Source organism: Erinaceus europaeus, chromosome 12, assembly GCF_950295315.1.
Source record: "Erinaceus europaeus chromosome 12, mEriEur2.1, whole genome shotgun sequence".
Classification (NCBI taxonomy): domain Eukaryota; kingdom Metazoa; phylum Chordata; class Mammalia; order Eulipotyphla; family Erinaceidae; genus Erinaceus; species Erinaceus europaeus.
Genome location: NC_080173.1, coordinates 55,183,656 through 55,204,026, shown reverse-complemented (window position 1 = coordinate 55,204,026; position 20,371 = coordinate 55,183,656). Strand labels below are relative to the sequence as shown.

The following is a 20,371-nucleotide window of genomic DNA, read 5'->3' as shown; positions in this document are numbered from 1 at the left end:
TCACTCTGGAACATCTAGTGCTGGGGATTTCTCAGGGTTTCTAATATCTTCTTGATGAGACCCACTCTGCCCCACCTGGGCCCTGGTCTACTTTTTAAAAATAATTTTTATCGTTGCTGTTGGGTAGGACAGAGAGAAATTGAGAGAAGAGGGGAAGACAGGACAGAGAAAAATAGACACCTGCAGACCTTCTTCACCTTTGTGAAATGACCTCCCTGCAGGTAGGGAGCAGGGGGGCAAAGGGGTTCAAACCCGGATCCTTGCATGGGTCCTTGTGCTTTGCACTATGTGTGCTTAACCCATACCACCTGTTCCCTCCTGGTCTACTTTTCTTTCTTCCAAAGCTCTTCACCTAGTAAGTACTAGGCACAGTACTTATTTATGAAGTCTGCTTCGATCAGAGATATAGAAGGCTTGTATGGTTCGTGGGATAAATGGAGTGAGTGAGGAAGCAGAGGGAGGTGAGTTGGACAGGTGTGAGTGCTGGGCTCGTATCCTCACCTCAGTGTACAGCCTTTGGGTGTATTTCTTCATGACAAGGGGATCTATAGGCTCCTGAGAGGGCACAGTACTGTCAGGGACAGGGTCTTCCAAGAAAATTCTATCTCGACTCACAGATTTTGCTGGTTTCTTATCATCCTTTGCCTTCTGCTTCTTGCTGTTTAAACGGTCCTGCTTGGAGAAACAGAGACATTCACAGTCTTCAGCAGCACCCAGGAAGGTCCAAGATTCTCAGGAGCAGCTCATCCACCAGGAGATCCCAGCAGGGAGCCAGAGTGGCCAGAACCTGCTGCAGCCCCTCCACGCCCCTCCCATGCACACTCAGGGCCCAGACTATGTCCTGACTTGCCTCTTTCCCTGGGGACTTGGATGCTTTTTTTTCCTCTCTGATGCTCATTTGCCTCTTTTCCTGGGTAGTCCCTCTTTTGTCCTCTTTCCCAATTCTCCCAGAAGTCACCTTTGTTTCTGTGCTAGGAAGTGATTTTTGATCTAAAGAAGGTGAACAGAAGACAAGGTGACCTAGCAGACCCCCCAAGGCAGGAGTCAGGGAGAAAGAAAATGGTCATGAGCAATCAGTTCTCCCAGTAGTTTTGAGAGACTTCTCACAGACTGTGAAGAGCCCCTGGCTCAGATGCATGACCCTGTAGAACGGGAATGTGGGCAGTGGGGAGAGGTCTGGGTTCTAGTGCCAGCTGAGCAACTCCCCCATACATGGCACAGACAAGTCGTTTAATCTTCTTGGGGCTCCAACTGTAACACAAGGGAACTGAACTTACATGATCACTAAGAAGACTTGTAGGCCTCACATGCTGGTAGCAGGTATAAGGGTGATAGGGTGTTATTCCACGGACCTGACCTAACAGAGGTTCCCCCACAGTGGCTCATGTGGTTGAGGTCCCACTGCTGTTCTGGCAGAGGGGGAGGAAAACATGCAGAGCTGTGCCTGCACATGGTCTGACCTTGCTCCTCGGGCATGTCCAAGTAGACAGTCTCCTTCTCAGGGAGGCCCAGGAGAGCTCTCAGCCACAGGGAGTAGCTCACCAGGCTGTCAATCATATCCCGCCACAGCTGCAGACTAGAGGCAAAGCATACCCGAGGAAAGCCATTACCCCCCACCCCCCCACCCCAATTTGCCCTTGAGCTTGCAGAGCTTTAGGTCCTTTCTTTCAAAAACATTTTGGTGCCTAGAACTGCCATGTTTTTGTGTGTCAGCATCCTGGCCAGCACCCCTACTAGGGCTCACATGGGAACTGGTTCTTTCTGGGTGACCAGCAGCTCAGCCTGGGGTTGAGCTAAGGTCAGTCTAAACTCCAGTTTAAAACGTACACTAGACTTGAGCAAAGCCCTAACAGAAGGATAGGACTTTACACAAGATTGTCAGCATGAGGCTCCTGGTACCTTGCAAAAGCCCACCCCCCCACCCCTACTCAAACACACCCTATCCTATAAGCCTATCTAGTTCCAAGCCCCAAACCTACAAGTTATAAATCAGCAGTAGGAATGCTGACAACCGAGAAATGAAGTTTTTCTCACTGCACTCTCCTTTCTCCTCTATTCATCCCTCTGTTCATTGAAAAGAGGCAAGGAAAGAGACAGGGAAAATAAAAAGACTAGGTGCTTACTCCTCTGTGACTGTTCCCCAGAGATCAGCAGGCAGCTGTAGAGGCTGCTGTGGAAGGTGCCAGAGCATGGAAAGCTTGCAACATATTTTAGCAACTGGAGATCGAGGGGGCTCTCCTAGGGAGGAGAGGAGCAGGCTCTCCTGGTGGGGGCACCTACCATATCTGGTACAGGAGGTCAGACTGCAGGGGCCTCTGCTCTTGGCATAGCTCCAGTGCTGCTCTGTTGAGTCTGATCAGGGCATCTTCTCTCTGGCTCTCCTCAGGGAGTACCATAATTGCCTGGAAGGTATCGGAGGTTCCATGGGCAACTGCTCTGCCCAGGACTTTAAGGGCCCCTGTATTCTCTAGGGACAAGCATGGGTATTTAGGGACAGATTCCAGGAGGGGGTATAGCCATGAAGTCTGTCTGGTGTGCCTTCTGTGGGAATTTGGGACCTCCCTCAGAAATGCATACCAGTGAAGCCCTTTCTCCAAGGCTTGCCAGGGTCAGAGAAGAGCCCTATCCCCAAAGACAGACAGACAGACAGGCAAGAACCCTATCCCCAAAGACAGACAGACAGACAGACAGACACACACACACACACACACTGGCCTAGGTACCACCAGGACAAAAAGAGATGACCCAAGAGATTACTTCCTTAGGTCCTTAGAAGCTTGACTCTCTACCCTTTCCTTGGGGGGTGGGGGGAGTGGCTTCTAAGGACTCCCTCCCTGGGTTTGGCAAGCACACTGGCACCAGTCGATGCTGAGGCCTTGTCCACCAACCCACTAGGTCAGACAAAGCACCTTTCTAAAGTCCTCCAAGCAAAGATTCCACTCAGGTGAAGAAAGGCCACCAAGCTCCCAGGTTCTTGAAGGGGAGCTCTTGAAGCTCTCAGGGTCTGGACTTGCAACCACCAGGATCTCCTCCATGATGCTTTTCTGACGGAAAATCCTGCTCCCTGTCCCAAGCTTCTGGGACCCAAAGGAATCTTGGGCCTCAGTCTCCTGCTTTGGTACTTGGAGTTCCAACATTGAGGATTTAACTGGTGTCAAAGGCTCAGCACTTATCAGTGTCTTATCCAGAAAGGATGACTGGCCCCTGGCAGCCCGAGCCTTGGAACTGGTGTTCTCTTCATCCCTGGATCTGGCCTCCTCAGTCTTGGTCTCCTCGATCTTGGGGGGTGGGGTGATGTACTGAAGCCACAGTCTGTGCAAGCTCTGTACTACTTGGTGCTGGTAATGCAGCTTCAGAAGAGGCAAGGGAATAGGTGTGAGGGGCCTCCGAGAGCCTAAGCCACCCTTCTCCAATTTCCCTTCCCCTAAAAGCACTAAGGGAGAAGTGGGGTATGGGTGCTGTGCTCAGAGGTGCTCCCTATTTGCCTTCTACCTAAGCAGTTCCAAATTAACACATATTTTGCATTTGGGTTTTTAAGCAAGGGCTGAGTTTCAGTGAGGTCATTTAAGAAACTCTGTTCTCACTAAGCACCTACTTACTAGCTGAAGGACCATGGGAGAATCATTTAACTTCTCTGTGCCTCACTGTAAAATGAGGAGATGAACAGCACTTGTCTCACAGGGCTATTGTAGAGAGAGTGTGAGTTACTCAGGGAAGACCCTGAGAACAGGTCCAGATACCTGGCAGGTTTGCTGTGATTTTCATGCAAGGCATGCAGGAGGGACCAGGGGCTGATGCTGGGCCTGTACCTGAGGGTTCCTGTGATGGAACACGTCCTCCTCTGTGAGGTAGGCATCCACGGGGGACTGTGCACGCTCCGGAGTCAGGATGCCTCCCAGCATCTCCTGCAGCACACTCTTCACAATGGTAACTGCCTCGTGGATAGCCAGCTTACTCTGGGGAAGGAAGATGGCTCAGATGGCAGCCTGGACTTCCGGATCTACACTATATCCTATTGGGAGCCAGATCCCTTCTGCCTTCACAGGCATAAGAGTTCCTGCCTCTGTCTCTCTGTCTCTCTTTCTCAAATAAACACACCCTATTCCCAAATGCAGTTCCGGGGGTTTCTCATCCTCCAGGAAGCCACATTGTCTGGATGTCCTTGAGACAGGGGAGAAGGGCAAGGCAGAAGCCACACAGCTGGGGACCATAGCTAGGCCACAGGGCTGGCATCCCGGGAATAATGAAGGGGCATCTCATGTGGAAGCCGTTCCTATAGTCAGCAGGTGAAGCAGACTTGGTCTCTGTCAAAATGGTCTATGGGGAGTCAGGCAGTAGCAGCGGGTTAAGTGCATGTGGCACAAAGCACAGGGACCGGCATAAGGACCCCGGTTTGAGGCCCCGGCTCCCCACCTATAGGGGAGTTGCTTCACAAGCGGTGAAGCAGGTCTGCAGGTATCTTTCTCTTCCCCTCTGTCTTCCCCTCCTCTTTCCATTTTCTCTCTGTCCATCCAACAATGACGACATCAATAAACAACAACAATAACTACAACAATAAAACAACAAGGGCAACAAAAGAGAAAAAATAATTAAAAAAAAAAAAAAAGGTCTATGGTCACCACAGGCAGGAGCCCTGGCTAAAGTAGCTGACTTGTGGATGGGAGCCATAGTGAATGAGAGAGCACAGCTCTCCACAGAATTCAGGAAGCAAGACAGACAGAGGTGGCTATGAAACTGTCTGGGGGTGAGGGGTGTGACCCCTATTTCCCTCCCTCACATCCACTCCCAGGATGCTGGCCCCACAAGTTTAAACTTCCTCTCTGGTTTTGAAGTCTTGTCACTTAAATTGACTCCAGGAGGTAGGACCCAACAGCAGTTAGCAGTAAGCACAGAAACTAGGAGGGGCCATTTGTGTGTTTGCACTTGAGTGTTACCATGCAGCCTGCACCCCAAGATCAGATTGCCTTTCTTTCTGGAGTCCCTCCTTTCACCTGTCCACCCATCTATGACATCACAAAGCCTAGAGAAGTATTTGGTGAGTGGGAATAACTGCCTGAGAGTAGCTCCTACCTCTTAGGCTATGGAAATAAGGTCCCTCAGGTAGGCAATACCAGGAAGAAGGCTAGAGTAGCTTGGTGTCCATGAGGGCCAAGATCCCAGGTCTCTTACCTCCAGTAACTTCCTCTCATCCCTAAACAGGTCCTGGGTCAGGGAGATTGCATGGAGATTGACCTGCAAAATGGCACCTCCCAGCAGTGTGGGATGGGTTCCAAACTGCCAAGACTCCCTGAAGATCCCAGCATTCAAAGACTTGAAGAAGAAGGTAAAAGTTTTAGTTTCTCTGGGAAGAATCACACCTGAGAGGGACAGAGACAAGAGATTTTTTAACACACAGGAACAGATGTGCCCTAAGTCTGCATATATAAAGTTAACTGAGCACCAAGCCTATGTACATGTACTTAACTGAGCTCCAGGTAGGGTGGCTGCCCATACAAGGTCAAACCTGGCGTTTCCCGGGATGCAGGACTATTGGTGCTAGGACTCAGAAAGTTCTACACAAACATGGCTTCTCTGCATTCTAGCCCAGCTCTGTGCACATAAGTAAGTGAACCCCTAGAATGCCTCTGCTCCCTGAGAGCTCATCTCCCCGTGTTATGAAGAGGTCACTGTTCTCCCGATCAGACATGAACAGCTAGATGAAATGCTTCACAGAAGAAATAGAGGCAGCAAGATGGGGAAGAGGGGTCCAAGTGTGCAGGAACTGGGTATTAGCTCGATCTTGGTTTCTCAGACATTCAGACAGGAGATGGTGAGTGGGTACCTTCCTGATTGTTAAAGTAAAACCGCTGCATCCTGTTTCTCTTCATGTCTTGGAAAGAGTCCTGCTGGGACTGCCGCCTCCAGTGGTACCAAATGGCCACCGTGCCATTATTAACCACAGTCAGTTCTGAAGATGTTTTCTCCCCTTCTACTGTCTCAAAGGTCAACCGCACAGCAATTCCAATGTGCTTCTGGGGAAGGGGGATATATAAGATGTTGTATGCTTTACATTGGTTTGTTCTAGCCCTCCCCCACCAAGAGAATTAGATCAGTCCAGTTAGTTTTCGCGGGCCGCTTGGCCCCGCCCCTAGGAAACCCCGCCAGAGTTCCAGAGTGCCAGAGTTGGAGGGTTCCTGAGTTCCAGAGTAAGAGAGAGTGCTTGCACCGCTGCAAAGAGACAGAAGAGTTCTGTTTGGTGATTAGTTTGTCTTAGTTTATGAATTGTTGTTCCTGAATAAAGAAATACAGCTTCCCTGCCCAGCCGTTGTCTCCGTGTCTCTGTTACCCGCCTGTGAAGCTAGCCCGGCCAGCAAGAGCCTCCGGAATTTTAACAACAATAAAAGTCTCAAGGTGGGGTGGTAGCACAGTGGGTTAAGCACAAATGACATGAAGCACAAGGATCCCGGTTCCAGCCCCCGGCTTCCCACCTGCAGGGGGATCGCTTTACAAGTGGTGAAGCAGGTCTGCAGGTGTCTTTCTTTCTCTCCCCTTCACTGTCTTGCCCTCCTCTCTTGATTTCTCTCTATCCTACCCAACAATAACAGCAGCAATAACAACAATAACAAGGGCAACAAAATGAAAAAAAAAAAAAAAAGGCTTTCAGGAGCAATGGATTCATAGTGCAGGCACCAAGCCCCAGTAATAACCCTGAAGGCCAAAAAGAAAAAAAAAACTTTTGAGTGGCTTGGGAGGTGGTGAAGTGACAATGATAGGCATTGTCATGCATATCAAAAGCATGAGGTCCTAAGTTCAGTTCCTAGCATCACATGTACCACAGTGATGCTCTGGTTCTTTCTCTTTCCCTTCCTCTCAAATAAACAAATAGATAAAATATGTTTGTTTTTTTTTTAAAAAGAAGAAAATAGGTATCTTTGCAAGATACCCTGGACTAGAATGACCAAGTTATCCTGGTTTGCTGGGTACTTGGCTGGGTTTACTGCTAAGTGGAACCACATCCCAGTAATGGTTGTGTTGGAAGTTGCCATCACCTAGGAGGGCCCAAGGAGAGCAAAACAAAATCTGTTTTATTTCTTCTTATCCCTGTTGCTCTCCAATGAACACATTTGCTCCTCAGCATCTGAAGAATATTTTAGGGCTTTCCTAAAGCTATGCCTAATTTGAGAAGTTTTGCTTATTTACATGCTGGGGTGAGGAAAGCGAGGGACAGACTGGGTGAATTGTGACATCTCCTTTCAGCCTTGTGACTTTATTCTGACTCAAGTTCATGCTGCTGTCGTCATTTTAAGACATGCTGAATGCATGACCAGATTAAAAAAAAAATGCAGCTAGGACACCACGCAGACTCCTTGTGACTGTCACAATCACCTTGGGACTGTACCAAAAGGAAGCCCTTCCAGCAGGGGGTTGAGGGGGAAGAGGGCTTACCTTGTCCTCTGGGGTACTGCCTCTGATCCAGCAAGCTGGTTTCCCACAGAACAGCAGAGAAGGACCGAGAATTGGCATGGAGGCCATGTCAGACTGACTAGTCTTTATGTCGCTGTAAGAAAAACCAGTGACTATCACCCCTAAAGTTGTCATGGTCTTGGCATGTGGAGCCCAAAGGAACAGCTGCTGGGAAGTCTAAAGGGGTGACTGACTCTGGCTTCCAACAGAGCATCAGCAATTCACTGCAGCTCTGCTCCATCATGTGCCACTCCTGCAAGTGGAGGGCTCTTAGAAATACGGAGACTTTTCCTGCAGGGGAGTGTGCAGAGTAGGCGAGTCTGGAAGAGGCCCACTTATAGCAAAGGGATGTCTAGGAAATCCCCATTAAGAGTGGGTTGCAAAAAAAAAAAAAAAAGAGTAGGTTGCTACAAAGGAGCAGATGGCAACAGAAAAGCTGGCACAGGTGCTGGAATGGACTAGAGGAGGGGGTGGCAGCTGCTAGAGAGAGGCTGAGATGTAGGCACCCTCATTAGAGAAGGAGAACTGCCCATAATACTTGGTTCTGGGGGAAAACCCACTGGCCAACCCCAGCCTACAGGGGTCACACCTAACTCACAAGGATATTGTGTCTTCAGAGGAGCTTTCTTGGTTCTGTTCAGACACTAAAAAGTCTTCTACTGTGATAGTCGAGAAAGGTTGCCCTCTGCCCACCACTTCCAGCCCATCAATATCCTTAGAGAGAGCGGAGAGGACAATTAGGCGGCTGAAGATAGGTTCCCTCCCAGGGGCTTTGCACCGGGGCACAGAAACATTACCAACCTGCTGGCTGAAATCCAGCTCTGCCATTATGCTCTGCAGCTCCTTCCGTCGGTAGATGAGAAACAGACTCCGATCCCAGGTGTAGCGGTATGTAGCCTGCCTCTGAGCCTGCAGTCCTAGAGCAGGGCCAGGACAGGCTGCTGCCGTGGCCCTTTCCCGCCCCTCTCAAGGGCTCTGAGAGCACCCATCACAGCACCAATTCTGTAAGGATGACAATGCAGTCTCCAGCCTCCCTGCCCCATACGGCTCTGCTTTAGCAGCTCTACAGAGGAACTTATGTCCAAATGGTAGTATCTCCAAGTTATAGCACAAAAAGGATAATAGCTCTTTTCCGCATCAATTTTAAAGACATCTTCAATGAAACAAATCCAATTACAAAGAAGACTAAGGCAAATATAAACCTATGGGACTTCATCAAATTAAAAACCTTCTGCACAGCAAAAGAAACTACCCAAACTAAGAGACCCCTCACAGAATGGGAGAAGATCTTTACATGCCATACATCAGACAAGAGTTTAATAACCAACATATATAAAGAGCTTGCCAAACTCAACAACAAGACAACAAATGATCTCATCCAAAAATGGGGAGAGGACATGGAATGAATATTCACCACAGAAGAGATCCAAAAGGCCGAGAAACACATGAAAAAATGCTCCAAGTCTCTGATTGTCAGAGAAATGCAAATAAAGACAACAATGAGATACCACTTCACTACTGTGAGAACGTCATACATCAGAAAAGGTAACAGCAGCAAATGCTGGAGAGGTTGTGGGGTCAAAGGAACCCTCCTACACTGCTGGTGGGAATGTAAATTGGTCCACCCTCTGTGGAGAATAGTCTGGAGAACACTCAGAAGGCTAGAAATGGACCTACCCTATGATCCTGCAATTCCTCTCCTGGGGATAGATCCTAAGGAACCCAACACACCCATCCAAAAAGATCTGTGTACACATATGTTCTTAGTAGCACAATTTGTAATAGCCAAAACCTGGAAAAAACCCAGGTGTCCAATAACAGATGAGTGGCTGAGCAAGTTGTAGTATATATACACAATGGAATACTACTCAGCTATTAAAAATGATGACTTTACTGTTTTCAGCCCATCTTGGATGGAGCTTGAAAAAATCATGTTAAGTGAAATAAGTCAGAAACAGAAGGATGCATATGGGATGATCTCACTCTCCGGCAGAAGTTGAAAAACAAGATCAGAAAAGAAAACACAAGTAGGACCAGAACTGGAGTTGGCATATTGCACCAAAGTAAAAGACTCTGGGATGAGTGGGAGAGAGAATACAGGTACAAAAAGGATGACAGAGGACCTAGTGGGGGTTGTATTGTTATATGAAAAACTGGGAAATGTTATGCACATACAAACTATTGTATTTACTGTCGAATGTAAAACATTAATTCCCCAATAAGGAAATTAAGAAAACATTAATTCCCCAATAAATAAATTAAAAAAAACTTTAAAAGAATAAAACATATGCTCACAAAACATAAAAAAGGACAATAGCAGCTTCCTTTTTTATTTTTAAATATTTATTCCCTTTTGTTGCCCTTGTTTTATTGTTGTAGTTATTATTGTTGTTGTTTTTGATGTCATAGTCATTGGATAGGACAGAGAGGAGGGGAAGACAGAGAGGGAGAGAGAAAGACAGACACCTGCAGACCTGCTTCACTGCTTGTGAAGTGACTCCCCTGCAAGTAGGGAGCCGGGGGCTTGAACTGGGAATTCTTGAGCTGGTCCTTGAGCTTTGTGCCACCTGCGCTTATCCCGCTGCACTACCATCTGACTCCCCAGCAGCTTCCTTTCATTGTGTGTTTAATAAGGTACCTCTTAATACACAACATGTCTCCTTAAACCCTTTTACAATCCCATGAGTAGTTTATTTTATTGATGGATTTTATTTATTTATTTGTTGGGTTGCATCATGGGGAAGAGAACTCAACCGGAGCCAACCTGGGCTGCTAACACGGGAGAGGAACCAGGAACTGAGTGGCTGAGCGGGAACACAATGCAATGCCTTTTATTGATCAGAGAAAATGCCTTTATATCTTCTGAGAGTGGCAGGTCAGAAAAGGAAATGGCTAGGAGAGGGGGTGGAGAGAAAAAAAGAGCGAGAAGGTAGCAAGCTTCCATCTAACCAGTGGGGATTAAACCAATGCCCTGCAGGCAGGGCGGGTCTCAGGCAAAACAATGATTAAGTAAATAGACCATAGCATCAAGCAATGCAGTATGGAGCAAGGGGGAACTGGCGTAATGCCTAACATTTATTTATTTATTTTTGCCTTCAGGGTTATTGCAGGAGGTTGGTGCCTGCACTACAAATACTAGAGGCTGTTTTTTCCTTTTTTTTGTTGCCTTTGTTGTTATTGTTGCCATTGCTGTTGTTGTTGAATAGGACAGAGAGAAATCGAGAGAGGGGAGTGGGGGGTTGGGGGAGGGGGGTTTGAGAAAGATAGACACCTGCAGACCTGCTTCACCATCCATGAAGCCTGCAGGTGGGGAGCCAGGGGCTTGAACCAAGACGCTTATCCCAGTCCTTGCACTTCATGCCATATGAGCTTAATCCACTGTGCTACCTACCACTCAACCCCCTATGGATTTTATTTTCATTGCCAGCAGGGTTATTGCTAGGGCTCGGTGCCTGAATGACAAATCCACTGCTCCCGACAGGCATTTTTTGTTCTTCACTTAAAAAAAATTTTTTTTAAATATATTCCCCTTTTGTTGCCCTTGTCTTTGTTATTGTTGTAGTTATTGTTGTTGTTATTGATGTTTTTGGATAGGACAGAAAGAAATGGAGAGAGATTCGACTTCCGGAGGCGGAGCTACGAGCAGCAGATCGCTTTCTCTCCTCTCCTCTCCTCTCCCGGATCAACTAGGAATACCAAAGGAGACCACCGGACCGAAACAAGACAGGACTAGAATGACCACAGAAACCCAGTAAATCACCCGTGAGTACAAACACGCGTGGCTGGTGACAGAGAGGAGAGAGGGGCCTAAGGAGAGATTAAGTGACTGCTAACAGTTCGACAGTCTGTCAGTGGAGACACCACCTCCAGTCCGCTCCACCAACAAGGGGACAGCTGAAGGGAGGAAAGGACTCCCCAGAGACTCACCAAGTACAACTCTGAGTCTCCATTGCTACTACCCTCAGAATCTGGAGCAGCAACAGGGAGGGACACCAGGGCACAGAGATCTAACCGGGAAACTCAGGAGAAGACCTATACCTCGGTGGCATAGCTGAAGGGCTGTGAAAGTCTCTTTGCATAACCACAGGATTATCTCTGCCACACCCTGCTTTATCTCTTGGTCAGGAGTCATTGATTAAGCCAAGAAGCCTATTGATAGTTTAAAAGCCCTCAGGCTACCATAGCCTACAGGGGAAAAAAAAAAAAAGGCTTTTACACCACTGAACTCCAACTCAGGGATTGAAAAAACTGTTAACTTATATAAAATGGTTAAAACAACAAGAAAAAATAATGGAGACTCGAACCAGGACAAGAGTCCAGCTAAAAGTCCTCCAGAGGGTGAAGCACAAAACAACGAGTTCAACATCCAAACATTAGCTAAGGAAATAATAACAGGAGTGAGTAAAGAATTTGAAAAAATTGTAATCAGAACTGCAGGAACAACAAATGAGAATATGGAAGAAAATTCTAATAATCTCATGGTTATTAGAGAGCTGAAAGCTGAAATTGCTGAGCTAAGAAGGCAACTAGCTGAACAAGCTAAAACAGTATCAGAGCAGGGCAACAAAATAGATGAACTCCAGAAAGCAGTAGAGGGCAGAGAGAATAGAATCAATGAGGCTGAAGACAGAATTAGCAAGATTGAGGATGAATTAGAGACAACTAAAGAAGAAGTAAGAGATCTCAAAAAGAGATTAAGAGATGCTGAAAACAACAACAGAGTCCTATGGGATGACTTCAAAAGAAACAATATACGCATTATTGGCTTACCAGAGGAAGAAAGAGAAGGGGAGGAAGAAAGCGTTCTCCAGGCCATAATAGCTGAAAATTTCTCTAGTCTAGACAACACCAAAGACATAAAGATTCAAGAAGCCCAGAGGGTCCCAAACAGAATTAACCCAGACCTAAAGACACCAAGACATGTCATACTTAGATTGGAAAGGAATAAGGATAAAGAAAGGATCCTCAAGGCTGCAAGAGAAAAACAAAGAGTCACCTACAAAGGAAAACCCATAAGATTAGCAGCAGACTTCTCCATACAAACACTACAGGCCAGAAGAGAATGGCAAGATATCTATCGAGTGCTCAATGAGAAAGGCTTTCAGCCAAGAATACTATATCCTGCTAGATTGTCATTCAGACTAGATGGAAGCATCAAAACCTTCTCAGACAAGCAACAGTTGAAGGAAGCAACCATCACCAAGCCTGCCTTGAAAGAAGTTCTGAAAGGTTTCCTATAAACAACCAGACCACCACAAATAGAACACATATCAAAACACTCTAAAACTCTACAAGAATGGCGTTAAAATATCTTCAATCTTTGATTTCAATAAATGTGAATGGCCTGAATTCACCTATTAAAAGACACAGAGTAGGAAGATGGATCAGAAAACACAACCCAACAATATGTTGTCTACAGGAAACTCACCTAACGCAACAAGACAAACACAGACTTAAAGTGAAAGGATGGAAAACTATCATTCAAGCCAATGGCCCACAAAAAAGGGCAAGAACAGCTATTCTCATATCTGACATGATAGACTACCCTATGATCCTGCAATTCCTCTCCTGGGGATATATCCTAAGGAACACAACATATCTATCCAAAAAAAATCTGTGTACACATATGTTCTTGGCAGCACAATTTGTAATAGTCAAAACCTGGAAGCAACCCAGGTGTCCAACAAGAGATGAGTGGCTGAGCAAGTTGTGGTATATATACACAATGGAATACTACTCAGCTGTAAAAAATGGTGACTTCACCGTTTTCAGCCAATCTTGGATGGACCTTGAAAAAATCATGTTGAGTGAAATAAGTCAGAAACAGAAGGATGAATATGGGATGATCTCACTCTCAGGCCGAAGTTGAAAAACAAGATTAGAAAAGAAAACACAAGTCGAACCTGAAATGGAATTGGAGTATTACACCAAAGTAAAAGACTCTGGGGTGGGTGGGTGGGTGGGTGGGGAGAATACAGGTCCATGAAAAATGATGAATGAAATAGTGGGGGTTGTATTGTTGAATGGGAATCTGGGGAATGTTATGCATGTAAAAAAAAAAAAAAAGAAGTAGAAACGCAAAGCAGAAATTGACTGAGTTTGGAGTATGGCACCAAAGTAAGAAAGCAGAAGTACACTAGAGTTTGCAGTGAGTACCTCCCTAATACTTCCTCTCCACTTTTCCAAGCTTTGGGACCAGGATTGCTCAACAATTTGTTTGGCTTTGTATGTTAACTCTCTTTTCAGTCACCAGGTTCCAGGTGTCATCAGGATGCCGGCCAGACTTCCCTGGATTGAAGACACCACCAATGTGTCCTGGAGCTCAGCTTCCCCAGAGACCCATCCTACTAGGGAAAGAGACTGGCAGACTGGGAGTATGGACCGACCAGTCAACACCCATGTTCAGCGAGGAAGCAATTACAGAAGCCAGACCTTCTACCTTCTGCAACCCTCAATGACCCTGGGTCCATGCTCCCAGAGGGATAGAGAATGGGAAAGCTATCGGGGGAGGGGGTGGGATATGGAGATTGGGCGGTGGGAATTGTGTGGAGTTGTACCCCTCCTACCCTATGGTTTTGTTAATTAATCCTTTCTTTAATAAAAAATTTAAAAAAAAAAAAAGAAAGAAATGGAGAGAGGAGGGGAAGACAGAGGGGGGAGAGAAAGATAAACACCTGCAGACCTGCTTCACTGCTTGTGAAGTGACTCCCCTGCAGGTGGGGAGCTGGGCCTCGAACCGGGATCCTTACTCTGGTCCTTGTGTTTTGCACCACGTGTGCTTAACCCACCAGGCTACGGCCCGACTCCCTTTTGTTTCATTTTATTGACAGGAAGAGAGAAATTGAGAGGGGAGGGGGAGATTGGAAGAGAGACACTTGCAGCACTTCTTCATTACTTGTGAAGCTTCTCCCCTGTAGGCAGGGACTGGGACTTGAACCAGGGTCCTTGAGCATAGTAGTTATGTGCACTCAACAGGCATGACACTGCCCAGACACCTATGAGTATTTTATATAGATGCCACAATGAAAAAAACAGTAATATGAGTAATATGGCTTAACCTAGTATATAAAAATATTATTCAGGGGAGTTGGGCGGTAGTGCAGTGGGTTAAGAGGACGTGATGCCAAGCGCAAGGACTGGCATAGGGATCCCGGTTCGAGCCCCCGGCTCCCCACCTGCACGGGACTCACTTCACAGGCAGTGAAGCAGGTCTGCAGGTGTCCCTCTTTCTCTCCCCCCATCTCTCCATTTCTCTCTGTCCTATCCAACAATGACGACATCAGTAACAACAATAACAACAATAATAACTAAAACAACAAGGGCAACAAAAAGAGAAAATAAATATAAAATTAAAAAATTATTCTATAGCCTGGGAGGTGATGTAGTAGAAAAAGAATTGGAACTCTCAAGCATAACATGATCACTCAACCAGGTCTGTCACCACCTGGCCCCAATATACCATTAGTTTTACTTTTTTTTTTCCACACTGATCTTTCAGAGCCTATGTACAGTTTCCACACCCTAGTTCAGAGTAGCCACATTCCAGGGGTTTGGCAGCCAGGGGCTCAGGGCAGACAAGCTGGTGAGCCCTACAATATGCTGCACCCACCTCCCCCACCCTACTGGTATCTCCTACCTTTTCTATCACCATCTATTGACATGGACAGAACCTCTGGAAGGTTATGGATGGGACTTGTCCCCAGTTAGGCTTCACATCATGCTGTCCCACCTCCTAGGCTGGTCACTCGCTTTGGTCTCACTTATAGCTTGCTCCTTACCTGTCTCTAGCTGGATGGAGCGGGGCTTTCTGATGTGAGTGATTGGCTCCAGGAGGCCACGCTGAGCTTTCGTCTTTGTCATTAGCAGACCTGTCATTTCATCTCCCAAATAGTCCAGGGGACTCCAGAACCCAACAGTCTCCTCACAGACCTGGTAAGGACAGCAAGGCTGGTCAGATCAACTGGGCTCCTTAGGGAACTGCAAGGGATGGAAGGGCTGGAAAGACAAGAACCACACTCCCTCTGTCCTCAAAGAAGTACCCCCTTGCTTTCAGGGTGCCCTGATGTGGCCTTTACCCACGCCAGATGTATGCTGTAGGTTGTACCAACAATTGCCCTGGCCATTCCAAGTTTGCACCTAAGCTCTCAGACACAATACGAAGATCAACCTGACAACTCAGTACCTATGATACCTTTCTCTTAAGTTGACTACCACTGACCACCACCAGCCAAATTACTCAACTGGCCAGATCCTGACCATCCAACAAATAGAAATGATATAGGACCAACAAAATAATTTAGAGGGGTGGGGGTAGATAGCATAATGATAATGCAAAGAAACTCATACCTGAGGCTCCAAATTCCCAGGTTCAATCCCTAAACCACCATAAGCCAGAGCTGAGCAGTGCTCTGGTGTTTCTCAGTGTCTTTCTCTCTCTGCATCTCTCAAAAATAAATAAATATTAAAAAAAATTTAGAGAAGGTTTGGAAGGTATATCAATAGTTGGCAACAGAAAGTCATATTTTTTTGTCCCCAACTTTGCAATATGAGGGAGTCATCCCTGAGTTCAGAGCTCTTCTCACCTTCCTGTCATGCTGTGTTGGAAGCGCTCGGTCAATGAGCTCCCGCTCCTCCTGGATCCGCCTGTAGGTCTCCCCAGTGTTCATCAGCAGCTCACTGACTGGCTTCCCCAGGTGTTCTAGAGAGACATGAGAATGCAGTCCCTCCACCAAGTCAGAGCAAACAGGGGCCCTGGTGCTCTGCTCCAGTCAGAACCATTCAGTGAGCTGAGCAGGAGGGCTTAAGAGCAAGAAACAGCTGGGAGTGAGCAGCTCAAATGTGACCAGCCTGAATCCAAATCTGGGGCCAGAGGAACACTTCAAAACCTCTGTACCAGATGAGGATTGGGGGGAGCCCCATCCACTGTGCTCACCACTAAGGGCTTCTTGCTGCTTCTTCCGCAGGGCTATGTTGCGCTGCCAGTTTTTCAGAAAGTTGTGCTGAGGAGGTGGAGCCCAAGGAACTGTCTTCTCTTCTTTGGACACTTTCTGCTTTGGTTCTTCTTTAGATATGATGAAGAGTACCTCATAGGATGGGATGTGTATCATCTCGGCCAGCTGAAAAGCATAATGTCAGCATGTGGAGGATGATGACGAGGCACTGAACCAGGGATTTAGGGCCTCCTACTCTGTAACAAATCACTCCTCCTCAGGACCCTAAGAAAGCAAGTAACATAAAACAAATCACAGAACCAAGGTGGCTTGGAAACAGTGTTCAGTCCTTCTTCCCTTCCCCAGAATGGGAGCCTTTGTTTTAAGATCATGGTCAACGTGTTTCAGTGTGTATTTCTCATAATGAAGGTCACTTGGCACCTCCTACAGGGTGACTGAGTCATTTCTCTATGGTTCCATCTTCTTTGCATCTCACTAGTCTTTGCCTAGAGCCAGGGGGAGAAAGGAATTGTTCTGGAGAGATATCACAGCAGCAACAAGCCAGACTTGTACACCTGAGATTCCAGGCTTGCCAGGTTCTATCCCTAGCACCATCACATCTCTCATATGAAAAGAAGAAAGAACTGAGAGACAGAAGCATTGCCTGATGGGAGAAATGGGAAAGACAGGCAGACTCTCCATGAGGTCCTGGGAACTGCAAAAGGACACCTCTCTCCACCAGGTAGACCAAGAAGAACAGGCCAGTCATCAGAGGTGGGAGACCTGAGGTAGTGCACGGAGGAGCCGATGGCAATGGGGGACAGGGACCCTGAGTTCTGATGCCTTCCTGGGTTCAGCCAGTCACACTCTTGCCCTTGAGTTCCTTAAGGTCCCTCTGTGTCCTTACAGTAAGTCCCTGATTTCAGCAGAAACTAGCTTCAGCTGGTTCACTATTTGGTGGGAAATCACTTATTTCAGATCATAGGACCCAGACATTGGGTTGTTCCAAGTAGTGAAACTAAGATGACTCCAATGATCTCTCATCCAAGGAGTTCTGTGCCAAACGAACCTCATTATTCCCTCGAGCAACTGCAATTCTCTTAAAGTCCTGGAGGCTCCCCAAGATATGATGGGGCAGGATCTGGTCACCACCACAGAATCTGCCACCAGGACCTGTGTAGGGGGAGAAAGGAAGGGGTATGACAAGCTGAAGCTAGCTGATATAAATAATTCAAGGGGGCTGCTTGCTGATGGAAGCCCAGCTTTCCCATAGGCTGACCCATTTATTCATACTCCTAGACCAATGAGCCACCTGAGCCATGAACTCAGAGGCCAGTGATGCTTAAGCTGGTGCTGAGCATACCAGAGTAGTCCAGGGGCTTTGTGGCTGCATCTGGAGTAGCCGGATGTGCTACTAAGTGGCAGACCCTCCTCCTGGAATCCTTGGGTTTTAATTTACGAATGACAAATTTCTGTCTAATGGCAGGTCTGTCTTCTGCTTCAGGAAGACGTGGAATGTGTTGCTAAAAAGAAACACAATAGAAGGGAAATTCACTTGAAATTAAGAAGAGGAAAAATACCACCCAACTCCTCTGTCCTAGTTCTTGGTGGAATGCCTGGAGGCTGATAAATCTGTTTCTCTAGCTCTGACCATATGTTCTGTTGAGGAAATGCCGGTACAACAGAAATGAGACTTGGTAACGTCCTGGGGATTGGGAGGGAGTAACATCTTGTGCCTCCAGACAATTTAGGTGAGAAGTGGCTGACTCTTCTAAATTGAGAGTGGTAGTCATGGTTTAGCAGTGTTAGCCACATTTTGGGGCGCACTGGATCGACCTTCCCGTGGTGCATCCCGTGAGTACCCATTCATTGGGGAAACTGACGATCCTTCCTAGCCGACTGAATCCACATGGATCCCAGTCACTTTCAAAGCCATTAACTGGCTACGGAAGAAGGGCAAACGCTAGAAGAAGAAGCCACATTTTATGTAGCGTTGCTACATAAACTCATGTCCATTTAATGTCCATGAAATGTCCATGAAATGGAGGTGATGGCATTTGCCTGCAAGGAAGCAAGGCACCTCATCATCTCATTCCCATATGGTTCTAGACAAATATCAGAAATGTGAAAAGAATCTAGTAAATTCCTTTTGGTGCTAAAGGGGAATGAATTGATGTACAATGGATTTTCCCTGGGACTAGACACTCCCTAAGGATTTAGAGATGATGGAGAAATAGTGAGACTGGACCACACAAGCAGGCAGGGCACAGTTTCTGCAGTAAGGAGTTTCTAGCCTTGGTCCTTACCTTCTTCAAGTCTTCCTTCTTAATCGCTAAGGCAAGGATGTCATCTCCCTGTAGGACATTGCTAACAGTCTCGGGTTCCTCCTGAATGGGAGGTGTGAGCTGTTCAGGTACCTTTGTCCGTTTCTTATCTAACAAAAACAAAACAAACAAAACAAAGTTACTTGGAGTAGGGGGAGCAGAGTGGCCATCAGGTGGACAACAGAAGCTGCCAGGTGGCCTGGGAAGCACTATACTGGACTGACTGGAACCTTGGAGGTTCCTTTACCAATTTCCCCTGATCCACCATAATGACTAAGGCTTCTATAGCCGGGGCTGAAATTAGAGGTTATATCATTCCAAGTTGTGCTTGTTAATAGCTGGACAACCTTAGGTATAACACTTAACCTGCCTTTGGTATAAAGAAGCCAGACTAAATCAGTGGTTCCTAAATATTAGTCAAATGTCTGCCTCAGAATCTGTTAGAGATTATTACCAATAGAGCTTTCTGACTCCTATGTGGATCCAGGACTTGGAAGGGTTTTATGTTTTGTTTTGTTTCCCCCAACAGGTGACTGTGATGCACAGTAGTTTAGGACAACTGTACTAAAGCTTTCACAGCTCTCTTCACTACTAGCACTGATCCATTCTGGGTAGAGGCATCAGCTTTCTCAAGATACCGGTTAAAATGCAAATGCTCTGCGGGAAAAGAGAACACTCACTATTGACCATTTAATTAGTTAATTTATTTAGCCACCAGGGTTATTACTGGGACTTAGTGCCTGCCCAACTCCACTACTATTGCCTGACAGAGAGAGAAGGAGAAAAAAGAGCCACCTGCAGCACTGCTTCACTATTTATGAAGCTTCCTCCTTACAGGTGGGGACCAAGGAGCTGAGCGCATTGTAAGGTGTGTATTCTATGCACCACTACCCAGCCCCCTCATTTATTTCATTTAATACATACTGTTTAAGCACATTCTATGCCAGGCAATATGCTAGGCTCTGGGGGATACAAGATAGGTGCTGGGCTTCAAAGAGCACAGGCCATAGGAGACAAGACTGTTGAGGAGTCTGATCCAGGTTTATTATGGGAGCACCCAGGGAGGCTCCAGCAGAATGTGTGGGGTGATGTTTAAAGTGATAGCTAAAGGATGAAAAGAACTTGGACAAGGGAAAGGGAACTGGGGAGTAGGCATTCCAGGAGAGAAGAGCGTGAAGCTGCCCAGAGGCAAGCTAGGATGGAGTGCTCTCCTGGAACTCCAAGTATGTGTTTTGAAATAGCTGGGGTGAAACGAGGTGGGAAGGAGGAAGCAGTGTTTGGCAGGGAGTTAGGAGCCCTGTCACGAAGAGCTTGGTGAGCCATATAAAGGACTTCGGTCTTTACCCATCTTTCTCATCTGAGAATGAGATTATTTAGGGGTCTACTACAGTGATGCAATAGTTGAGGGCAAGAGTGACTCCCAGGACTGGAGAAAAGTGAAGCGAGCTGAGCCAGTTTCTCCCATGTGACATGCCAATGCTCAGTACTGAGCTCACAGAAGACTTCAGAAGAGGATTCTTCTCCAAAGACAACACAGGTTCTGCCTTCCTTTCACAGAGGTGGGCTAACAGTTTCAAAAGTCTGTTAATTTCTCTGACTGCGTTCCTGTCTGCTGCCCACTGGTTCAGAATAGTTTGATGTCCACCCTAAGAAAATAAATCAAAATAAAAACTA

At 46.7% G+C, this 20,371-nt stretch overlaps 1 protein-coding gene and 1 long non-coding RNA gene across 7 annotated transcripts in view; one reads left to right on the top strand and one right to left on the bottom strand.

The window, feature by feature from the left end:
* Positions 1-20,371, bottom strand: part of MYCBPAP (MYCBP associated protein) — a 28,947-nt gene that overhangs the window by 2,176 nt on the left and 6,400 nt on the right. For 2 of the 6 annotated variants that reach the window (XM_060203717.1, XM_060203714.1), the window contains exons 2-18: positions 18,680-18,807; positions 17,737-17,896; positions 17,443-17,546; positions 16,376-16,559; positions 16,026-16,141; positions 15,222-15,372; positions 8,245-8,360; positions 8,042-8,157; positions 7,426-7,537; positions 5,822-6,011; positions 5,170-5,357; positions 3,810-3,956; positions 2,910-3,350; positions 2,281-2,402; positions 1,461-1,576; positions 851-990; positions 502-672 (exon numbers count right to left, since the gene is read on the bottom strand). In XM_060203717.1, the coding sequence (XP_060059700.1) occupies positions 502-672; positions 851-990; positions 1,461-1,576; positions 2,281-2,402; positions 2,910-3,350; positions 3,810-3,956; positions 5,170-5,357; positions 5,822-6,011; positions 7,426-7,537; positions 8,042-8,157; positions 8,245-8,360; positions 15,222-15,372; positions 16,026-16,141; positions 16,376-16,559; positions 17,443-17,546; positions 17,737-17,896; positions 18,680-18,807 (2,702 nt within the window). Of the gene's footprint in view, positions 1-501; positions 673-850; positions 991-1,460; positions 1,577-2,280; positions 2,403-2,909; positions 3,351-3,809; positions 3,957-5,169; positions 5,358-5,821; positions 6,012-7,425; positions 7,538-8,041; positions 8,361-15,221; positions 15,373-16,025; positions 16,142-16,375; positions 16,560-17,442; positions 17,547-17,736; positions 17,897-18,679; positions 18,808-20,371 lie in introns of all 6 variants that reach the window. The other 4 variants (XM_060203713.1, XM_060203712.1, XM_060203715.1 and 1 more) reach the window with 3 other exon arrangements.
* LOC132541963 (uncharacterized) overlaps positions 1-20,371 on the top strand; it is a 26,499-nt gene extending 6,128 nt beyond the window's left edge. The window contains exons 3-5 of the long non-coding RNA XR_009553078.1: positions 5,200-5,323; positions 19,535-19,565; positions 20,060-20,371. This is a non-coding gene — a long non-coding RNA (uncharacterized LOC132541963). The remainder of the gene's footprint in view (positions 1-5,199; positions 5,324-19,534; positions 19,566-20,059) is intronic.